The 22,563-nt window shown below is 47.2% G+C and overlaps 1 protein-coding gene across 1 annotated transcript; it reads left to right on the forward strand.

Moving 5' to 3' along the window:
• The first annotated feature begins 1,278 nt into the window (after window positions 1-1,278).
• On the forward strand, window positions 1,279-16,404 carry LOC141102755 (galectin-1-like). The gene is made up of 4 exons (XM_073591732.1): window positions 1,279-1,416; window positions 7,837-7,916; window positions 12,905-13,076; window positions 15,804-16,404. The coding sequence occupies exons 1-4, from the start codon at window positions 1,405-1,407 to the stop codon at window positions 15,945-15,947; spliced, it is 408 nt and encodes a 135-aa protein (XP_073447833.1). The 5' UTR covers window positions 1,279-1,404; the 3' UTR covers window positions 15,948-16,404.
• Window positions 16,405-22,563: the final 6,159 nt, after the last annotated feature.

Below are 22,563 nucleotides of genomic sequence, written 5' to 3' on the forward strand. Positions count from 1 at the left end.
TACCAAATCATAAGTCAACAGGTTTTAGTGGCCCTAAACCACCACTAGATGTCAGCATAGAAAAGAACAAATAGTAATCTTAATACTGTTCAATACAACAGGAAAAATACATATTGGTGAGACAAAAAAATCTTTTTGTCTCAAATACGTGAGTTGTCCTTCCTCCAGGACAAGTGGAGAACATCCAATATGGGAGGACACCTTGGTGTGCCAGGACCCCTCCCCCCCCCCCACAGTATAAACAGTAATGACAAGTCTAATGTGATGCCATGCATCTGATTTAACCGCTTGCCGACCAGCCGCCGCAGTTTTACTGCTGCAACTTGGCTCGGCTGCGCGAATAACCGTTATGTTACGTCGCTTCTAGATTTGGCCACTAGGGGTGTGCGCATGCCCCCTTGCTCACCCACGGAGCCGATACGAGTGGCTGGCGGTCGCGATCACCCCCGGGCACCCGCGATCGCTTGGGACACACAAAGAACCGGGATCTGTGGGTGTAAACACCCACAGACCCCGGTTCTCTGAGGGGAGAACAGACAGATCGTGTGTTCATACAGAGTACGAACATACGATCTGTCATCTCCCCTACACAGTCCCCTCCCCCCTTCAGTTAGAACACACACTAGGGAACACAGTTAACCCCTTGATCGGCCCCCTAGTGTTAACCCCTTCCCTGCCAGTGACATTTTTACAGTAATCAATGCATTTTCTATAGCTATGCGTCCCATTTTATGTCATGTGTCTCATGCGATGGCATGCGTCTCATTTGATGCCACGCATTGCATGTGATGTCATGTGTCTCATGCGATGGCATGCGTCTCATTTGATGCCACGCATTGCATGTGATGTCATGTGTCTCATGCGATGGCGTGCGTCTCATTTGATGCCACGCATTGCATGTGATGTCATGTGTCTCATGCGATGGCGTGCGTCTCATTTGATGCCACGTATTGCATGTGATGTCATGTGTCTCATGCGATGGCATGCGTCTCATTTGATGCCACGCATTGCATGTGATGTCATGTGTCTCATGCGATGGCGTGCGTCTCATTTGATGCCACGCATTGCATGTGATGTCATGTGTCTCAGGTGATGTGATATTATCTCATGTAATGTAATTTGTTACTTTGTATTGTAGGAAGGAGTTTGCCTGGCTTGTATCCTTTGATGAGGATGGTCATCCTTTGTCCCCTTGCTGTATGTGGTCAGTGATGACATCATAGAGGAATGCCCAGTCACACTGTACTCTCATTTCCATTCATTCTCTGTAATGAAGGGTTCTGGAACAATTCTCAGTCCAGGGAGCGCTGGGAGGGGTGATCCCTCCTCCTGGCTGAGCAGACGTCCTATATATGAAGAAGTAGAAGTGCAGCTGTTCACAAGTTTCTCTGCTAGAAGAGCACGATGGCAGCTGACGTGAGTATGAGCACCGGCGGGAGCTGCAAAAGCTGGGCAAATGGAGATTGTGGGTTTTAGGAAGCGGTGGGTAGAGGGCTGCTGGGTGTGGGCATTGGTTTTTATAATGCAGGTGGGTGTGGGCATTGGTGGGTAGAGGGTTACTGGGTGTGTACAGTGGTAGGTATAGTGTTGCTGGGTGTGGGCAGTGGTGGGTGTAGGGTTGCTGGGTGTGGGTAGTGGTAGGTAGAGAGTTATTGGGTGTGGGCAGTGGTGGGTGTATGGTTGCTGGGTATAGGGTTGCTGTGTGTGGACAGTGGTGGGTGAAGGTTTGCTGAGTTTGGGCAGTGGTGGGTGTGGGTAGTGGTGGGTATAGGGTTGCTGCATGTGGGAAGTGGTGGGTGTGGGTAGTGGTGGGTATAAGTTTGGTGCATGTGGGCAGTCATGGGTGTAGAGTTGCTGGGTGTGGGCAGTGGTGGGTGAAGGGTTGCTGGGTTTGGGCAGTGGTGGGTGTAGGCTTGCTGGGTGTGGGCAGTGGTGGGTGAAGGGTTGCTGGAGGTGGGCAGTGGTGGGTGTAGTGTTGTTGGGTGTGGGCAGTGGTGGGTGTTGGGTGGCTGGGTATGTGCATAGGCTGGTATAGGGTTGCTGGGTGTGGGCAGTGGTAGGTGTAGGTTTGCTGGGTGTGGGTATAGATTGGTGTAGGTTTGATGGGTGTGGGCATAGATTGGTATAGGGTAGCTAGGTGTGGGCAGTGGCGGGTGTAGGGTTGCTTGGTGTGTGCAGAAGTGAGTGAAGGGTTGCTGGGTGTGGACAGTGATGAGTGTAGGGTTGCTGAGTGTTGGCAGTGGTGGGTGTAGGGTTGCTGGGTGTCGGCATAGATTGGTGTAGGGTTGCTGGGTGTGGGCAGCAGTGGGTGTGGGGTTGCTGGGTGTGGGTATAGATTGGTATAGGGTAGCTGGGTGTGGGCAGTGGTGGGTGTAGGGTTGCTGGGTGTGGGTATAGATTGGTATAGGGTAGCTGGGTGTGGGCAGTGGTGGGTGTAGGGTTGCTCTGTGTGTGCAGAAGTGGGTGAAGGGTTGCTGGGTGTGGTCAGTGGTGGGTGAAAGGTTGCTGGGTGTGGGCAGTGATGAGTGTAGGGTTGCTAAGTGTTGGCAGTGGTGGGTGTAGGTTTCCTGGGTGTGGGCATAGATTGGTGTAGGTTTGCTCTGTGTGGGCATAGATTGGTATAGGGTAGCTGGGTGTGGGCAGTGGCGGGTGTAGGGTTGCTCGGTGTGTGCAGAAGTGAGTGAAGGGTTGCTGGGTGTGGACAGTGATGAGTGTAGGGTTTCTGAGTGTTGGCAGTGGTGGGTGTAGGGTTGCTGGGTGTCGGCATAGATTTGTGTAGGGTTGCTGGGTGTGGGCAGCAGTGGGTGTAGGGTTGCTGGGTGTGGGTATAGATTGGTATAGGGTAGCTGGGTGTGGGCAGTGGTGGGTGTAGGGTTGCTCGGTGTGTGCAGAAGTGGGTGAAGGGTTGCTGGGTGTGGTCAGTGGTGGGTGAAAGGTTGCTGGGTGTGGGCAGTGATGAGTGTAGAGTTGCTAAGTGTTGGCAGTGGTGGGTGTAGGGTTGCTCGGTGTGTGCAGAAGTGGGTGAAGGGTTGCTGGGTGTGGTCAGTGGTGGGTGAAAGGTTGCTGGGTGTGGGCAGTGATGAGTGTAGGGTTGCTGAGTGTTGGCAGTGGTGGGTGTAGGGTTGCTGGGTATGAGCAGCGGTGGGTGTAGGGTTGCTAAGTGTTGGGTTGCTGGGTGTGGGGATAGATTGGTGTAGGGTTGCTGGGTGTGGGGATAGATTGGTGTAGGGTTGCTGGGTGTGTGCAGTGGTGGGTGTAGGGTTGCTGGGTGTGTGCAGTAGTGGATGAAGGGTTGCTGTGTGTGGACAGTGGTGGGTGAAGGGTTGCTGGGTGTGGGCAGTAGTGGGTGAAGGGTTGCTGGGTGTGGACAGTGGTGAGTGTAGAGTTGCTGAGTGTTGGCAGCGGTGGGTGTAGGGTTGCTGGGTGTCGGCATAGATTGGTGTAGGGTTGCTGGGTGTGGGCAGCGGTGGGTGTAGGGTTGCTGAGTGTGGGCATAGATTGGTGTTGGGTTGCTGGGTGTGGGCAGCGGTGGGTGTAGGGTTGCTGAGTGTGGGCATAGATTGGTGTAGGGTTGCTGGGTGTACTGTAGGTAATCATTTTAGTTCTTGACCTTCCAGTTATTCAGGTTATTTTGGGTGTGATGCATGAATTGTGATGTCCTGGCACAGAGTGGGGCAGTATTAGGTATATAGATGTATATACGGGTATGGCACAGACTCTCGTCTCCTCTGCACTTGGCCTCGGTGACTCATTATTTCCGTGCCTCCCCCTCCCTATCTGTGATTATATTAACCATGTGTTGCTCGGTGCGGTTTTATAAATATAACGGTTCTATTCTGAGACGTGGCACGTCCAGCCCCTCCGGGGTAATCCATTGTGCCGCATCAATAACTCTTTCCCTGGATGGAAGCCGGGGGTGGGGAAGGGGGTGGGGGGTTGGGATATTCCAGACAGTTCACTTTAATAGATATCTGATGTACTCGTGACCACAAACTAACATCATGACTAGAGTTACATTCGTACTGTACAAACCAAATCCACAATCATTAGCAATCATACACGCGGTGCGGGTTGTGCCGGCCAGTAATGGGCCTCGTCTGACTGTGTGGGATAAATAGGAGAACTAGAACTTCTATAAAAGGTCTGGGCAGCCGACATACATGACATGAACATTATAGGTGAGAAGATTTGTATATTATCCGGTCATTGATCTGTCATTGGATGTGATGGAGATATCTGAATATCTGAGCTCCCCACACAAAGGACCCAACAATGCCAAAATGTGATGTCAGCGCCGCCGCCAAAATTCCCAAATATAGACGAAGTGCCGAGACTTCAACCGAGAGAGACGGCTCTTCTGTGTCTGTATAATGTGTAATATTCACAACAACCCCCCCCTCCCCATTTTACAATGTGTAATAATTTCTCTCTCTATTATAATCTAATAATTACCCTCCCTATTATACAGGGTGTAATAATCACCCCCCTCTATTATACATGGTGTAATAATCCCCCCCCCTCTATTATACAGGGTGTAATAATATCCCCCCTCTATTATACATGGTGTAATAATCCCCCCCCCCCTCTATTATACAGGGTGTAATAATCCCCCCCTCTATTATACAGGGTGTACAGGGTGTAATAATTACCCCCCCTCTATTATACAGGGTGTAATAATCCCCCCCCCTCTATTATACAGGGTGTAATAACCCCCCCCCCCCTCTATTATACAGGGTGTAATAATCAACCCCCCTCTATTATACAGGGTGTAATAATCACCCCCCTCTATTATACAGGGTGTAATAATCACCCCCCCCCCCTCTATTATACAGGGTGTAATAATCACCCCCCCCCCTCTATTATACAGGGTGTAATAATCACCCCCCCCCCCCTCTATTATACAGGGTGCAATAATTACCCCCCTCTATTATACAGGGTGTAATAATTACCCCCTCCCTATTATACAGGGTGTTATAATCACCCCCCTCTATTATACAGGGTGCAATAATTACCCCCCCTCTATTATACAGGGTGTAATAATCACCCCACCTCTATTATACAGGGTGTAATAATCACCCCCCTCTATTATACAGGGTGTAATAATTACCCCCCCATCTATTATACAGGGTGTAATAATCACCCCCCCCCCTCTATTATACATGGTGTAATAAACACCCCCTTTCTATTATACAAAGTGTAATATTCACCCCCCCTCTGTTATACAGGATGTAATATTCACCCCCCCCTCTATTATACGGGGTGCGATAAATATTTCTCTCTTTATTATGATCTAATAATCACCCCCCCCATTATACAGGGTGTAATAATCACCCCCCCCCATTATACAGGGTGTAATAATTACCCCTCCCCCCATAATACAAGGTGTAATAATTACCCCCCCTCTATTATACAGGGTGTAATAATCACCCTCCTCCCTCTAATATACAGGGTGTAATAATCCCCCCCCCCTATTATACAGGGTGTAATAATTACCCCCCCTCTATTATACAGGGTGTAATAATCACCCCCCTCTATTATACAGGGTGTAATAATCACCCCCTCTATTATACAGGGTGTAATAATTACCCCCCTCTATTATACAGGGTACAACAATTACCCCCCCTCTATTATACAGGGTGTAATAATCACCCCCCTCTCTTATACGGGGTGTAATAATCACCCCCCCTATTATACAGGGTGTAATAATCACCCCCCTCTATTATATAGGGTGTAATAATCACCCCCCTCTATTATACAGGGTGTAATAATCACCCCCCCTCATTATACAGGGTGTAATAATCACCCCCCCTCTATTATACATGGTGTAATAATTACCCCCCCCCTCTATTATATAGGGTGTAATAATCACCCCCCCCTCATTATACAGGGTGTAATAATCACCCCCCCTATTATACATGGTGTAATAATTACCCCCCCTCTATTATACAGGGTGTAATAATCGCCCCCCTCTAATATACACTGTGTAATAATCACCCCCCCCCTCTATTATACATGGTGTAATAATTACCCCCCCCTATTATACATGGTGTAATAATTACCCCCCCTCTATTATACAGGGTGTAATAATCACCCCCCCCTATTATACATGGTGTAATAATTACCCCCCCTCTATTATACAGGGTGTAATAATCGCCCCCTCTAATATACACTGTGTAATAATCACCCCCCCCTCTATTATACAGGGTGTAATAATCACCCCCCTCTATTATACAGGGTGTAATAATCACCCCCCTCTATTATACAGGGTGTAATAATCACCCCCCTCTATTATACAGGGTGTAATAATCACCCCCCCTCTATTATACAGGGTGTAATAATGACCCCCCCTATTATACAGGGTGTAATAATTGCCCCCTCTATTATACAGGGTGTAATAATTACCCCCCCCCCCATTATACAGGTTGTAATAATCACCGCCCCCCCTGTTATACAGGGTGTAATAATTACCCCCCTCCCTCTATTATACAGGGTGTAATAATCACCCCCCTATTATACAGGGTGTAATAATCCCCCCCCCTCTATTATACAGGGTGTAATAATCACCCCCTCCCTCTATTATACAGGGTGTAATAATCACCCCCCCCCCATTATACAGGGTGTAATAATCACCCCCCTCTATTATACAGGGTGTAATAAATACCCCCTATTATACAGGGTGTAATAATCACCCCCCTATTATACAGGGTGTAATAATCACCCCCCTCCCTATTATACAGGGTGTAATAATCACCCCCCCCCCCTTCTATTATACAGGGTGTAATAATCACCCCCCTTATTATACAGGGTGCAATAAATATTTCTCTCTCTATTATGATCTAATAATCACCCCCCCCCCTATTATACAGGGTGTAATAATCACCCCCCTATTATACAGGGTGTAATAATTCCCCCCCCCTCTATTATACAGGGTGTAATAATCACCCCCCTATTATACAGGGTGTAATAATCACCCCCCTATTATACAGGGTGTAATAATTCCCCCCCCCTCTATTATACAGGGTGTAATAATCACCCCCTCCCTCTATTATACAGGGTGTAATAATCACCCCCCCCCCATTATACAGGGTGTAATAATTACCCCCCCTCTATTATACAGGGTGTAATAATCACCCCCCTCTATTATACAGGGTGTAATAATTACCCCCTATTATACAGGGTGTAATAATCACCCCCCTATTATACAGGGTGTAATAATCACCCCCCCTTCTATTATACAGGGTGTAATAATCACCCCCCTTATTATACAGGGTGCAATAAATATTTCTCTCTCTATTATGATCTAATAATCACCCCCCCCCCCCTATTATACAGGGTGTAATAATCTCCCCCTCCCATTCCATTATACAGGGTGTAATAATCACTAACAACCCCCCCCCCCCCCAGAGTATACAGAGTGTGATAATCCTCCCCCTCTATCATACAGGGCATAATAATCACCCCCTCCCACTCTATTATTAATCACCCACCCCCTATTATTAAAAAGTATGTGTTAATCACCCCCTCTCTATTATATAGGGTGCAATAAATATCTCTCTCTATTATAATCTAATATTCACCCCCCCTCATTATACAGAGTGTAATAATCACCCCCCCCCCCCCTATTTTACAGGGTGCAATACTCACCTCCTCCCCCTCTATTATACAGGGTGTAATAATCCCCCCCCCCCCATTATACAGGGTGTAATAATCACCCCCCCCCCCCCATTTTACAGGGTGCAGCACTCAACTCCACCCCCTCTATTATACAGGGTGTAATACTCACCCCTCCCCCTCTATTATACAGGGTGTAATAATTCTCTCCTTTCTCTTATACAGGGCGTTGTCTTAAATCACCTCAACCTCCAGAGTGGACACTGTGTGGAGGTGAAGGCCATCATTCCGGAGGGCTGTAAAGGGTAGGTCATGGTTGTAGCCTACTTATTATACAATATACGCCTGTTCTCTGTATATTACAACAACTTGCCAAAAGTACAACTTACAACAGTAGAAAGGTGAGCTCTGTGTACAGTATAGTCCAGACTACTGATCGGACTTCAAATAAAACCTGACATCGAAGTGTTTCGCTCCAAAAAATTTTAGTGCAAACATTTGTCCTTCTACGTTGTGACAAAATGTCATCGCAATCCAAGTTGTCTGATGACTTAATCACCTGACAAATTACATAAGACACCTGCCAACTGATGAATGACACCTGGCATCTGACCAATGACACCTGATGAATGACACCTGATGAATGACATCTGACCAATGACACCTGATGAATGACACCTGATGAATGACATCTGACCAATGACACCTGATGAATGACACCTGATGAATGACATCTGACCAATGACACCTGATGAATGACACCTGATGAATGACACCTGATGAATGACACCTGGCATCTGACCAATGACACCTGACAATCCAATGACTCCATTCTACACTCTCCCTCTACCCGTCCTACATCCCTCCATCAGTCTGATCAGCAGAGACCTCCGGGAATTTCCTCCCTGCCATGGTGCCTACACCCGATGGAGGTGGATTTCCAGGACTTCTTGATGGTGTATGACACCGTATAGAAGTGTCACATATGTAAGGGAGGATGGGAACGGAATGTCCACCTCCAAATTTTTAATAATCAATTTTATCCAAAATTATGACTCAGCTATTAATATTTTGTAAGCACATGTCTCTCTGGGGACCTCAAAGCACTTTATCTACTGTTGGGCAGACATCTTGGGTTATCTTAGCAGAAAATCCTATTTGTCAGGGAATACATTTACAATGTGGAAAATAATGATTTGATCCCCTGCAGTTTTGTAAGTTTGCCCACTTACAAAGAAATGAAGGTTCTATAATTTTTATCATAGGTGTATTTTATATGATAGAGACAGAAAATCAACCAAAAATCCAGAAAAAAATAAATAAAACACGGTACAAATGTTATAAACTGAGTGACAGTATTTGATCCCCAAGGAAAACATGACTTAGTAGTTGGTGGAGAAACCCTTGTTGGCAAGCAAAGAGGTCAGACGTTTCTTGCAGGTTTGCACACATCTCAGGAGGGATTTTGGTCCACTCTTCTTTACAGATCTTCTCTAAAACCTTAAGGTTTCTCGGCTGTCGCTTGGCAACTCGAAGTTTCAGCTCCCTCCATAACTTTTCTATAGGATTAAGGTCTGGAGACTGGTTAGGCCACTCCATGACCTTAATGTGCTTCTTTTTAAGCCACTCCTTTGTTGCCTTGGCGGTATGTTTTGGGTCATTGTCATGCTGGAAGACCCATCCATGACCCATCTTCTCTGTTCTGGCTAAGGGAAGAAGGTTCTCATCCAAGATTTTACAATACATGGCCCCGTCCATTGGCCCCTCAATGCGGCAAAGTCAGCCTGTACCTTTAGCAGAAAGACAGTCCCAAAGCATCATGTTTCCACCTCCGTGCTTGACTGTAGGGATGGTGTTCTTAGGGTCATAGTCAGCATTTTTCTTTCTCCAAACACGACGAGTCACGTTAATTCCAAAGATGTCACGATCAGGCGTCAGGCTTGATGACCAGATGCTATAGCAGTTGCAGGACTACCAACGACCAACAAGATAGGCACACAGGCAGTCCCCCGGCACATGACACAGGCTCACCTAAGGTGCGGAGTCTAAGTACTAACCGGTGTTCACCAGAGCTCCTGATGGTGGAGATGGATTTAGCTGCATGTTAGTACCAGGTCGCGGTCCTCAGGTTTGCCCCACAAGGGTTTGACCAAGCCGGGGTCCAGTAGCAGATAAGGATCAAATAGCAGCGTGGTCAGTAAACAAGCCAAAAGGTCAGTAACGAGTAGTTGCAGGTTGGGATCAGGCAGTAGAGTAGTCAAGGAACAAGCCAAGGGTCGATCACCAGTGGTAGCACAATACGGACAGCAGCAGGGACGACAAGAGCACTGGCTTAGAAAGCACAATAACTTGGCAAAGAGGAAGTGCTGAGACAAGGCTTATTTAGGAAGTTCATGGGAGGAACAAGGAGTTCAAGGTTCAACAGCAATCAAGAGACAAGGCAGGGTGGTCCAATGGATCGGGTAGGATTGTCTAATAGATCAGGCAGGGAATTTTCCAGCATCCCAGATAACTCAGTGGAAAGAGTCAACGCCAGACACAGAAGAGAGGTCCCAGGTTCAAGCCCAGGTCCTGACAAAAGAGCTCAATCATGGTCTCATCTGACCACAGCACTTTCTCCCACTCCTTCTATAAATCTTTTAGATGTTCATTGGCAAACTTCAGACAGGCCTCTACATGTGCCTTTTTGAAGAGGGGGACCTTGCAGGATTTCAATCCATGGCGGTGTATTGTGTTACCAATGGTCTGTTTGGTGACTGTGGTCCCAACTGCCTTGAGATCATTCGCAAGCTCCTCCCATGTAGTTCTGGGCTGATCCCTCACTTTTCTCATGATCATCCTCACCCCATGAGGCCAAATCTTGCATGGAGCTCCAGACCGAGGGCGATTGCTGGTTATTCCTTCCATTTGCGAATAATCGCTCCAACAGTTGCCTCCTTCTCACCAAGCTGATGGTCTTTTAGCCCAGTCTTGTGCAGGTCTACATTCTTGTCTCTGATGTCCTTTGACAGCTCTTTGGTCTTGCCCATGATTCTGTGGACAGGAGTCTTTTATACACATAACGAGTTAGGAGCTCCTTCTTACAGTGACAGGACCAATCTGTGTACCACATGAGCACATACTGTAGCCAGTGTGTGGGAGCCAAAATTATTGTTGGTTGGTAGGAGATCAAATACTTATTTTACTCACTGAACTGCAACTCAATTTATAACATTTTTATCATGTTTTTTTTCTGGATTTTGATATTTTTTGGATTTTGGTTGATATTCTGTCTCTGTCATATAAAATACACGTATGATAAAAATTATAGACCCTTCATTTATTTGTAAGTGGGCAAACTTACAAAATCTGCAGGGGATCAAATCATTACTTTCCCCACTGTATATCACTAGCTTTATGGTTTACTTCTACCAGATGCACCATCCAGAATATGTGCTGTAGGTGTGGGAACAAGACATAAATTCCGTCTTCTTTTTCTCCTCCTGGACCCCACTAATCTTTGTAGCTGCAGGCACCGTGGAGTAATTAATCTCCAAAATTTACAGTAAAAGCCTTTTTAAACACTATCAGGTACCTAGTTAGAGGTTCAGACACCCTTGGAATGGCTAAAGGGAGTGAAATTTCGCAAAGTAGTAGTGAGTTCTCAGCTCAGCTTCCCCATCTCCCTCTCCCAGCAGTGACTAAGCAGCTCAGCTCGCCTTCCCACATTGAAAGTTATATAAAAGGTAGCGGGAGCCAATGGCTCATGGCTGCTGTCTCAGCCAATGAGCAGGAAGAGCCCCGGCAGAGCCTGCACTCTCGTGCACATTGCTTCACCGAGATGGGGCTCAGGCAAGTTTTGGGGGGGCTGATGCACACAGAAGGTTTTTTACCTTCATGCATAGAATGCATGAAGGTAAAAAAAAAAAAACTTGAGCCTTTACAACCACTTTAACTTGTTTGTTCAGCTCCTTCTCCTAGTACAACTCCTCAGCCTAGTTTCCCTTTCTAACTCCCAAAGCAATGACTCAGCAGCTGAGGTCACCCTGCTCCCTCTCCCAGCACTGACTCAGCTCACCCTGCTCCCTCTCCCAGCACTAACTCAGCTCACCCTGCTCCCTCTCCCAGCACTGACTCAGCTCACCCTGCTCCCTCTCCCAGCACTGACTCAGCTCACCCTACTTCATCAACCAGCAGTGACTCAGCTCACCCTGCTCCCTCTCCCAGCACCTACTCACCCTGCTTCATCAACCAGCAGTTACTTGCAGCTCAGCTCACCCTGCTCTCTCTCCTGGTAGTGACTCAGCTCACCCTGCTTCATCAACCAGCAGTGACTTGCAGCTCAGCTCACCTTGCTTCCTCTCCCAGCAGAAGCTCAGCTCACCCTGTTCCCTCTCCTAGCAGTGACTCAACAGCTTTACCCTGCTCCCTCTCCCAGCAGTAGCTCATCTCACCTTTCTCAATCTCTGAGAAGGGACACAGCAGCTCAGCTCACCCTGCTCCCTCTCCTGGTAGTGACTCAGCTCACCTTGCTTCATCAACCAGCAGTGACTTGCAGCTCAGCTCACCTTGCTTCCTCTCCCAGCAGAAGCTCAGCTCACCCTGTTCCCTCTCCTAGCAGTGACTCAAAAGTTTCACCCTGTTCCCTCTCCCAGGTTTGAGTCAGCAGCTCAGCTCACCCTGCTCCCTCTCCCAGCAGCAGCTCAGCTCACCCTGCTCCCTCTCCCAGCAGCAGCTCAGCTCACCCTGCTCCCTCTCCCAGCAGCAGCTCAGCTCACCCTGCTCCTTTTTCCAGCATTTGTTCAGGTTACCATGCTCCCTCAAGAAGCAGTGACCCAGCTGGTCAGCTCACCTCCTTCCTCTCCCAGCAGCAGGCACACAGCAAGATGGGAGAGCAGAGAGCTGAGACCTGACTTTAATGAGTTCACTGCTTCTCTTGGGAACTTTCAGGATGAGTTGTTCCACAGTGGCTGCAACTACAGAGGTCAGTGAGGGATTGTCCTAAAGCTTACTTACTGTGTGTTAAAAATATGTAAATAACCGCATGTCCATATCCTGGCTGCAGGTTCACCTTAAGTATTTCTTGGTATGGGGACATTTATTACCAGGACTACATTTTTTTAATACTGTAAATGTTTTTCAAGCAAACCCTTATCGTATTAAATCTTCAAAAATATAATTGTTATATAATGTGCTATTATGATTTATCATTAAATGCATAAGTACATCTGAAACCAAATGGGAGTACCGCCGGCGAACGACTCGAGTAATATATCTCTGCTGAGCAGAATAATTCTCATTTCTTTCTGTCTAGATTTGCCATAAACTTGGGAAAAGATCACAAGAATTATCTGCTACACTTTAACGCTCGATTTGACCTTCATGGAGACACCCACAAGATAGTCTGCAACTCGAAGGAGGACAACGCCTGGGGAGTGGAGCAGAGGGAGAGCTTCTTTCCCTTCCAGGAGGGGTCAGAAACCTCGGTACGTCTACGCTGGGGGGGGCAGGACAAATGTTGTATGGGGCAAAATGGCATTTCCGTCCATATTGGAAACAGAGTATCAATCTCTGAAAGATGCAGTAGGCAGCCAGTGGAGCCTTAGGTCAAGGGTATGCCGGCTTTGCCACAATATTTGCCCCTCCAATGGATTCCATCATGCTGTCTTTGTGGGCTCTGAGATGCTGCCCAGCGAATAGTTGCTGTTGGTCAGTTCGTTGATTGTTGGAATTATGGGCTTGCAAAATGTTCATATAGCATTTTATTTCTATTTTGTGTATTTATTATTATATATGTGTCATACTATAACTTTGTTATGGAGGGACCAATGTGGGTCCCGGGGATGGGATACAGGGGAGGGACCATTGTGTGTGCTGAGGCAAGATACAGGGGAGGTACCAATGTGTGTGTTGGGGGGAGGATATAGGGAAGGGACCAATGTGTGGGCAGGGGGAGGATACAGGGGAGGGACCAATGTGGGTGCTGGGAGAGGGATACAGGGAGTGACCAATGGGTGTGCTGGGAGAGGGGTACAGGGAGTGACCAATGGGTGTTCTGGGAGAGGATACAGGGGAGGGACCAATTTGTGTGCTGAGAGAGGATACAGGGGAGTGACCAATGGGTGTGCTGGGAGAGGGATACAGGGAGTGACCAATGGGTGTTCTGGGAGAGGATACAGGGGAGGGACCAATTTGTGTGCTGGGAGAGGATACAGGGGAGGGACTAATGTTTGTGCTGGGAGACGATACAGGGGAGTGACCAATGGGTGTGCTGGGAGAGGATACAGGGCAGGGACCAATGTAGGTGCTGGGAGAGGATACAGGGGAGGGACCAATGTGTGTGCTGAGAGAGGATACAGGGAAGGGACCAATGTGGGTGCTGGGACAGGATACAGGGGAGGGACCAATGTGTGTGCTGCGAGAGGATACAGGGGAGGGACCAATTTGTGTGCTGGGAAAGGATACAGGGGAGGGACCAATGTGTGTGCTAGGAGAGGATACGGGGGAGGGACCAATGTGTGTGCAGAGGGCACGAATCAGGGGAGGGACCAATGGGTGAGCTGGGTGAGTTTCAGGGGATGGACCAATGTGTGTTATGGTGGGAGGAATATAGAGGAGATACCAATGTGTGGATACAGAGGAAGACCAATGTGTGTGCTGGGAGAGGATACAGAGGAGGGACCAATGTGTGTGCTAGGAGAGGACACGGGGGAGGGGCCAATGTGTGTGCGGAGGGCAGGAATCAGTTGAGGGACCAATTGGTGAGCTGGGTGAGTTTCAGGGGATGGACCAATGTGTGTTATGTTGGGAGGAATATAGAGGAGATACCAATGTGTGGATACAGAGGAAGACCAATGTGTGTGCTGAGGGGCGGAATCAGGGGAGGGACCAATGGGGGAGCTGGTTGAGTTTTAGGGGATGGACCAGTGTGTGTTATGTGGGGAGGGATACAGAGGAGATACCAATGTGTGTACTGGAGGGGATACAGTGGATGGATTTCAGAACTGGTGAGTGCTCTGTTCATCTAAATTCATCTCTGGGGGCAGAAATCCTCAGAAACTAAAAGTGACAAGGCTTATATCTTTATGGGGTAGAATAGGATACAATTGACCCAAAATAATCCTATTCTCACCAATACTTCTCATTAAACCCAGGTCAGCCATAGTAGATGGGACCCCTGTCAAGAATTCATATGAATTAGAGCCCTGGCTAGGACAGTGGTAGACGGGGCCCTAATCAGGACAGACATGTATTGGGATCCCTGGAAGGGGGACATTTTTTTTTTATTCAGTATAGAAAAAGGAGCAAAATTAGATGCTTTGCAGACATGGTTTGGTCATGGTGATCAGCAGATAACAGAAGCGTAGCATTCCTATTGTTATATACACATCAAATGTTAAGTCCAGCCCCTTTGACATTAAGCCCTGCCCCCTAGGATTCACTGCCAAATGCCAGAGTCTCCTGCACAGATCTTACTTTCATGTATTGTCTTCTGTAGACACTGTGTAGCTGGCATGGCATTTAGCAGCCTTTCTCAGCCTTTTTGCCCCAGGGGAACCCTTGATACAACTTCCAGGTCTTGGGGAACCCCTGATAAAACCAATTCATTGGCAGTCGGTGAAAAACAATGCCCCATTACATTGGTGGCCAGTGTTAAGAATGCCCCACTTACAGTGGTGGTCCAAATGCCACCCATACAGACAGTGAAAAACACCATTGGTGTCGGGAAGCTGGATTTGCCAAGTGGCGTTGGACCCAAAAATAGGCAGGCATCATCAAATGGGAGGTCAATTAGCCAAAGCTCAAGGAACCCCCTAGCAAACCTCTGAAGGAACTTTCAGGTTCCATGGAACCCTGGGTCAAACTGGCTGGCATACAGGGACTCCAAACTGGCCAACACCAATTGATCTCTTTAGGGCTCCAGTTATTGTTCTAGGTGACAGATACACTGTCCTCAAAGAGACCCTGTCATTAAAACATTGCAGCACAGAAGCACATCCTTCCAGTTTTTCTTTCCATTAACAATTTCCTGCAGCATATAAATAAAGAACACATAAAATACGTTACAAGTACATATCGCTCCATGGAAAGACTTTTGTTGAAATGAATGGCTTGGTGGCAGGGTCTATTTGTCTCTACGGCCAACGCTCGTTGACTTTTTATAGTCCATCACGCTAAGCCCAAGCTGACACTGTGCCTTCTTCTTCTTACAGATTTGCTTCAAGTATGACAAAGACAAGATCAACGTACAATTATCTTCCGGAGAGAATTTCTCATTTCCAGCCCGCTTTCCCTCAGATGTGATCTCATTCTTGTCCTTGGAAGGCATCCAGCTAAAGTGCCTCACTCTAGAATGAGGAATCCCTCAGTAGAGGAGCCGCCTGTCCCACGTGTCCATATTCAGGCTCTGTGAAGTATGGCCATAGTGGATGAAGGAAAAAAAAAATTGTTTTATCCTGTTTTGTAACCCCCTCTCCCATCAATCTGTATTCTTGCTGACCATAAAGCCCTATGGTGTGCTTTGCTCAGTTCATTTATTAGAAATGAATTTCATCCACAGTTCATATAATATCTAACAAACTCGTGCCTGATCCAACCGATCATTTTATCATTCAGCACTGAAACTTTGGATTCCTCTTTGTAGTCGATAGCCAATCACTGCCTGCTCTATAGCGCCGTCCTGCTGGAGCACTATGGCATTACTTTTAAAAGGGCCACAGTAACCAACAGAGGGTGCTAATGCTACATTTTCTGCCTGCATTGTCTGATTTCTTGGATTTTCAGTAAAACAATAAAAATCTTTCTGATCTTTTATATCTTTAAAACTTTTCTGGCTCCAGAGAGGGATATGTATACAGATAGTTATTCCATCCTTTAGCCACAAACTTCCAACAACAACAATTACACGCTGTAAAATGCAATTTCAGGAAAAGCCCAAACTATAGGTAAACTAAATACAGAAAAAAAGAGTAGCCGCAGTGGATATGGCCAGTAAAGGCAAGTGGTAGGGTATGGGCAGTAATGGTGGCAGTAAATGTTGTAGTACCCCAGTATGGGCAGGGGAAGCGCCAGGGGTAGGAGTTACTGTGGCAGCTTCAGTCCTGCAGTAAGGGGAATGCTAGATGCAGTCAGAGCTGAGGCTGTTAGAAAAGTTATTGCATAGTGAGGGCAATAAATTAGGAGTAGTAGTAAAAACAGGGCAACGGGGGGGGGGGGGGGGGGGGGGGGTAGTGGTAATAGCATTGTAAAGGTAGTAAACCAGTCAGAGTAGTATTAGTTGTAATAATTGGTTTTACAATAGAAAAGTAAGGGTAGGAGCAGGGGCGTAACTAGAACCTTCAGGGCCTTGGTGCTAGAAACCATGTAGGGCCTCCCTGGCCCCCGACTGGGGCCCTTTCCACTGATCCCAGGGTGCTTTTATTTCCATCGTGGAATCCTTTATTACGGTCCCGCATCAGGCAACCTTCCTGTCGTCTTGGGGGTCCCCCGTGCAGTGGCGTCTCCAGCTTTCATATTTAGGGGGGCACATGGGGGGACAGGGACAAAAATGCAATTATATATATATATATATATATATATATATATATATATATATATATATATATATATATCCTGGGGCCCTTTACTACGATCCCACAATGGCCCCTTCACATGTTCTGCAGTGAGCTCCCTTCCTACTGTATTGGGGCCCCCCAGGGTGGCAGAAAACAAGAGATACAGTGTACAGGGGGTCCCCGGGTTACAAACAAGATAGGGACTTTAGGTTTGTTCTTAAGTTGAATCTGTTTGTAAGTCGGAACAGGTACATTTTTTAAGTGTAGCTCCAGCCAAAAAATCTATTTTTAAGTTTTGTAGATAGCATAGGGAAGGGTTATCACCCCTGTAACATTTGTTTTGCTGTCTGTGCCCCTGTTCAGAAGATTTCACCTCACTTTCTGTCCCAATGACAATTGGATTTTGAAAATTTGGGGTTATTAGGGAAATAAGGATTGGTGATAAAGCATCAGTGGAGACACCTTTTTCCCATATTAACTCTTATAGGAGAGAATTTCCCTTCCTAGGGGTATATTTCCTCTCACTTCCTGTTGTCTCCCTCCGTTTGTAAGTAGGAGTCGTTTGTAAGTCGGATGTTTGTAAGTAGGGGACCCCCTGTATATGTCACCAGCATATCAAGAAAATATAAGGGTCCAAAGCAGTGGGAGAACTATCAGGGTTGCAAAGGTTGTCTTGCCTCCGGGCCCTGGTGTTCTGCCACTGTGGGGTTCCCCAGCCTCCTCTTGCTGTCCTGCCCCTGCTATTGACAGCGCTGGTCTGGCATCTCTTGGAATTTACAGACTGGTTCTCCTGCCCTAAGGATGGGAGAAATCAGTCTGTTTTTTCAGTAAGGCTGCTTTCACACTGGGGCGGTAGGGGGCGTCGGCGGTAAAACAGTGCTATTTTTAGCGCTGTTTTACCGCGGTATTCGGCTGCTAGCAGTGCGGGTTTAACACCCCGCTGGCGGACGAAAAAGGGTTAAAATCACTCGTACAGCGCGGCTATAGCCGCGGTATTGCCGCGGTATAGCCGCGCTGTCCCTTTGATTTCAATGGGCAGGAGCGGTTTAGGAGCAGTGAATACACCGCTCCTTCACCGCTCCAAAGATGCGGCTTGCAGGAGATTTTTTCTTCTCCTGCCAGCGCACCGCGGAGGCTATTTAGGGGCGGTTTGCAGGCGGTATTTTTAGCGCAATAACGCCTGCAAACCGCCCCAGTGTGAAAGGGGCCTAACTGAGTCCTGGTGGAGTCCTTCCTGCAACTCGCTCTTCTCCCTGCCAATGAGGATGCAGGGGAAGGAGCAGATCGGGCGGCCGTGGTTGTGTGAGCGCTCGCATTATGCAGTGTCAGTGAGCAGAGGGAGGGGGGAGGAATCACCTGCAGGAGCTGACTGGGGACTCTCTCCCTCTTAGACATTGCCTTTTTGTTAAGAAAAAAAAACATTTTTTTTTTTAGGGGGGGGGGGGGCACATGGTGAAACACAGAACTATGTTGGGGGGAGAACTCTGTTGGTGGGAGAACTATGTTGATGCTGGCCCCCCCCAGGGACGCCATTGCCTCCGCCCTCCGCGAAAGCCAACAGAAGTGAACGGGGACTTCTTATGGCTTTCTTTCAACAATGGCTTTCTTCTTGCCTCTCTTCAATAAAGACCAGATTTGTGAAGTGCACAACTAATGCCCCGTACACACGAGCGAAATTTCCGTTGGAAAAATCTTGGATGGTTTTTCTGACGGAATTCCACTCACGCTTGGCCTGCATACACACGGTCACACAAAAGTACTCTGAACTTTCGACCTCCAAGAACGCGGTGACGCACAACACTACGACGAGACGAGAAAATGAAGTTCAATGCTTCCAAGCATGCGTAGGAATTTTGCGCGTCGGAATTGGCACAGACGATCGGAATTTCCGATCGGAACTTTTTTCGACTGAAAAATAGAGAACCTGCTCTCAATCTTTTTGCTGGCGGGAATTCCGCCAGCAAAAGTCCAATGGAGCATACACATGGTTAGAATTTCCGACCAAAAGCTCACATCGGCCTTTTGCTGGCAGAATTTCCGATCGCTTGTACGCGACATAATAGTTGTCCTGTGGACAGATTCTCCCACCTGAGCTGTGGATCTCTGCAGCTCCTCCAGAGTTACCATGGACCTCTTGGCTCTTCTCTGATGAATGTTCTCCTTGCCCGGCCGGTCAGTTTAGGTGGACGGCCATGTCTGGGTAGGTTTGCAGTTGTGCCATACTATTTCCATTTTTCCGATGATGGATTGAACAGAGCTCCGTGAGAGGTTCAAAGCTTGAGAGATTTTTTTTATAACCTAACCCTGCTTTATACTTCCCCACAACTTTATCCCCGCCCTGTCTGGTGTGTTTCTTTGCCTTCATGATGCTGTTTGTTCACTAGTTCTCTAACAAACCTCTGAGGGCTTCACAGAACAGTTGTATGTATACTGAGATTAAATGACACACAGGTGGACTCTATTTACTAATTAGGTGACTTCGGAAGGCAATTGGTTCCACTAGATTTTAGTTAGGGGTATCAGAGTAAAGGGGGCTGAATACAAATGTACACCACACTTTTCACATATTTATTTGTAAAAAAAATTGAAAAACCATTTTCCTTCCACTTCACAATTAGGTGCCACTTTGTGTTGGCCTATCACATAAAATGCCAATGAAATACATTTACATTTTTGGCTGTAACGTGGAAAATTTCAAGGGGTATGAATACTTTTTCCAGTAAGTAATTATTTGGGTAGCAAGAGGTTACAGTCCCAAACTACATATATATATATATAACCAGATCCTGATAGTAACACCAATACAAAAGGCCGTGTATCCACCTCTAAAGAGCTCCACCAAACCCAGGACAGCCTCCCCTGGTAGCTAAAGCTTATCTCATCATATAGGCTTTAGGTCGGTGTCCTCAGGATATGGGCTTGTGATGATGGTGTCAGTTAGAGATGATCCTCCTGAGGTCCATTGACTTGTATCTTTTACCTGCAGTTGACCTTCTTCAAGGAGGTTTTGCATTCCTATAGACTTGTATGGGGATGCAAAACTCTCTTGAAGCGAAAAAAAAAAAGAAAGAAACCGCCAACACATTTCCCCTACAATATTCATTACATTTCAAAAGCTCGTTTTCATTTTTTTTTTTTTTTTTACTGCAGATGTCATGAAATATACCTGGTGATCCCGCCATGGAGATCCTTGTTCAGGCACTTCCTGTTATGGAGGGACGACTGTCCCTTATTTGTTCTTCTGAATTTTCCCCAGGTCACCTGCACTTCCTAATTGAAACTATAGGCAGTCTTGCCATCACACATTACATAGAAAGCCGGTTTAGAGTGATGAGGATGTGCAGCCAATGCTGGAGAGGGCGCATGTAAACAGGAAGTGTCTGAAAATGGGTGATAATGCTATTTTATTAAAATAAAAAAAAAAAAAAAAGAAAAAAGACATGCCATTTGGGTATATTGCACGTCGTTTTAACAAAGTAAGGTTTCCTACACACTGTGCACTGAGGCGTACAATATAGGGTTGCCACCTGTCCGGGATTCACCCGGACAGTTCAGGTTTGGAATCATGTGTTCCCCCCCAAACACACAGACGGGCAGGGGCGGACTGACCATTCGGGCACTCGGGCACTGCCCGAGGGCCCCATGCCACTAAGGGGCCCCATCAGGGTTGCCAGCCTCAATAAAACCAGGGACAGTATGTAAAAATCTGTGTTTTTGTAAAAATCCCAAGATTATAGCTGCCCCGCCTCTCCAGTACCTTATACTTTTATATATTTTATACCTTTTATATATGTATACTGTGTGTGTATACTGTATGTGTGTGTGTGTATACTGTGTGCGTATATTGTGTGTCTGTGTGTGTATACTGTATGTGTGTATACTGTGTGGCCCCATAATCTATTGCCTGGGGGCCCCATAATCTTCTCCTATTGCCCGGGGGCCCCATAATCTCCTATTGCCCGGGGGCCCCATAATCTCCTATTGCCCATGAGTTGTCAGTCCGCCCCTGCAGACGGGAGAGGAGAGAGGGCTCGATCTGCACCTCTCTCCCCACCAACCCCCTCTGTGCCTGCCCACACTCCAATCCCCAGTGCTGTGCCTCAGAAAAGGAAAGTGGGGGTGGGAAATTTGAAGCCCAGCAGCCTCAGATACAGTATTTCACAAAAGTGAGTACACCCCTCACATATTTGTAAATATTTTATTCTATCTTTTCATGTGACAACACTGAAGAAATGACACTTTGCTACAATGTAAAGTAGTGAGTGTACAGCTTGTATAACAGTGTAAATTTGCTGTCCCCTCAAAATAACTCAACACACAGCCATTAATGTCTAAACCGCTGGCAACAAAAGTGAGTACACCTCTAAGTGAAAATGTCCAAATTGGGCCCAATTAGCCATTTTCCCTCTGCGGTGTCATGTCACTCATTAGTGTAACAAGGTCTCAGGTGTGAATGGGAAGCAGGTGTGTTAAATTTGGTGTTATCGCTCTCACTCTCTCATACTGGTCACTGGAAGTTCAACATGGCACCTCATGGCAAAGAACTCTCTGAGGATCTGAAAAAAAGAATTGTTGCTCTACATAAAGATGGCCTAGGCTATAAGAAGATTGCCAAGACCCTGAAACTGAGCTGCAGCACGGTGGTCAAGACCATACAGCGGTTTAGCAGGACAGATTCCACTCAGAATAGGCCTCGCCATGGTCCGCCAAAGAAGTTGAGGTCACGTGCTCAGCGTCATATCCAGAGGTTGTCTTTGGGAAATAGATGTATGAGTGCTGCCAGCATTGCTGCAGAGGTTGTAGGGGTGGGGGGGTCAGCCTGTCAGTGCTCAGACCATACGCCGCACACTGCATCAAATTGGTCTGCATGGCTGTCATCCCAGAAGGAAGACTCTTCTAAAGATGATGCACAAGAAAGTCCGCAAACAGTTTGCTGAAGACAAGCAGACTAAGGACCAAGATTCAGATGGTGACAAGCGTGTGTGGTGGACCAGGTGAGGAGTACAAAGACAAGTGTGTCTTGTCTACAGTCAAGCATGGTGGTGGGAGTGTCATGGTCTGGGGCTGCATGAGTGCTGCCGGCACTGGGGAGCTACAGTTCATTGAGTGAACCATGAATGCCGACATGTACTGTGACATACTGAAGCAGAGCATGATCCCCTCCCTTCAGAGACTGGACCGCAGGGCAGTATTCCAGCATAACGACCCCAAACACACCTCCAAGACGACCACGGCCTTGGTAAAGAAGCTGAGGGTAAAGGTGATGGACTGGCCAAGCATGTCTCCAGACCTAAACCCTATTGAGCATCTGTGGGGCATCCTTAAACGGAAGGTGGAGGAGCCCAAGGTCTCTAAAATCCACCAGCTCTGTGATGTCATCATGGAGGAGTGGAAGAGGACTCCAGTGGCAACCTGTGAA

The sequence above is a fragment of the Aquarana catesbeiana genome, linkage group LG07 (assembly GCF_042186555.1).
Source record: "Aquarana catesbeiana isolate 2022-GZ linkage group LG07, ASM4218655v1, whole genome shotgun sequence".
Classification (NCBI taxonomy): domain Eukaryota; kingdom Metazoa; phylum Chordata; class Amphibia; order Anura; family Ranidae; genus Aquarana; species Aquarana catesbeiana.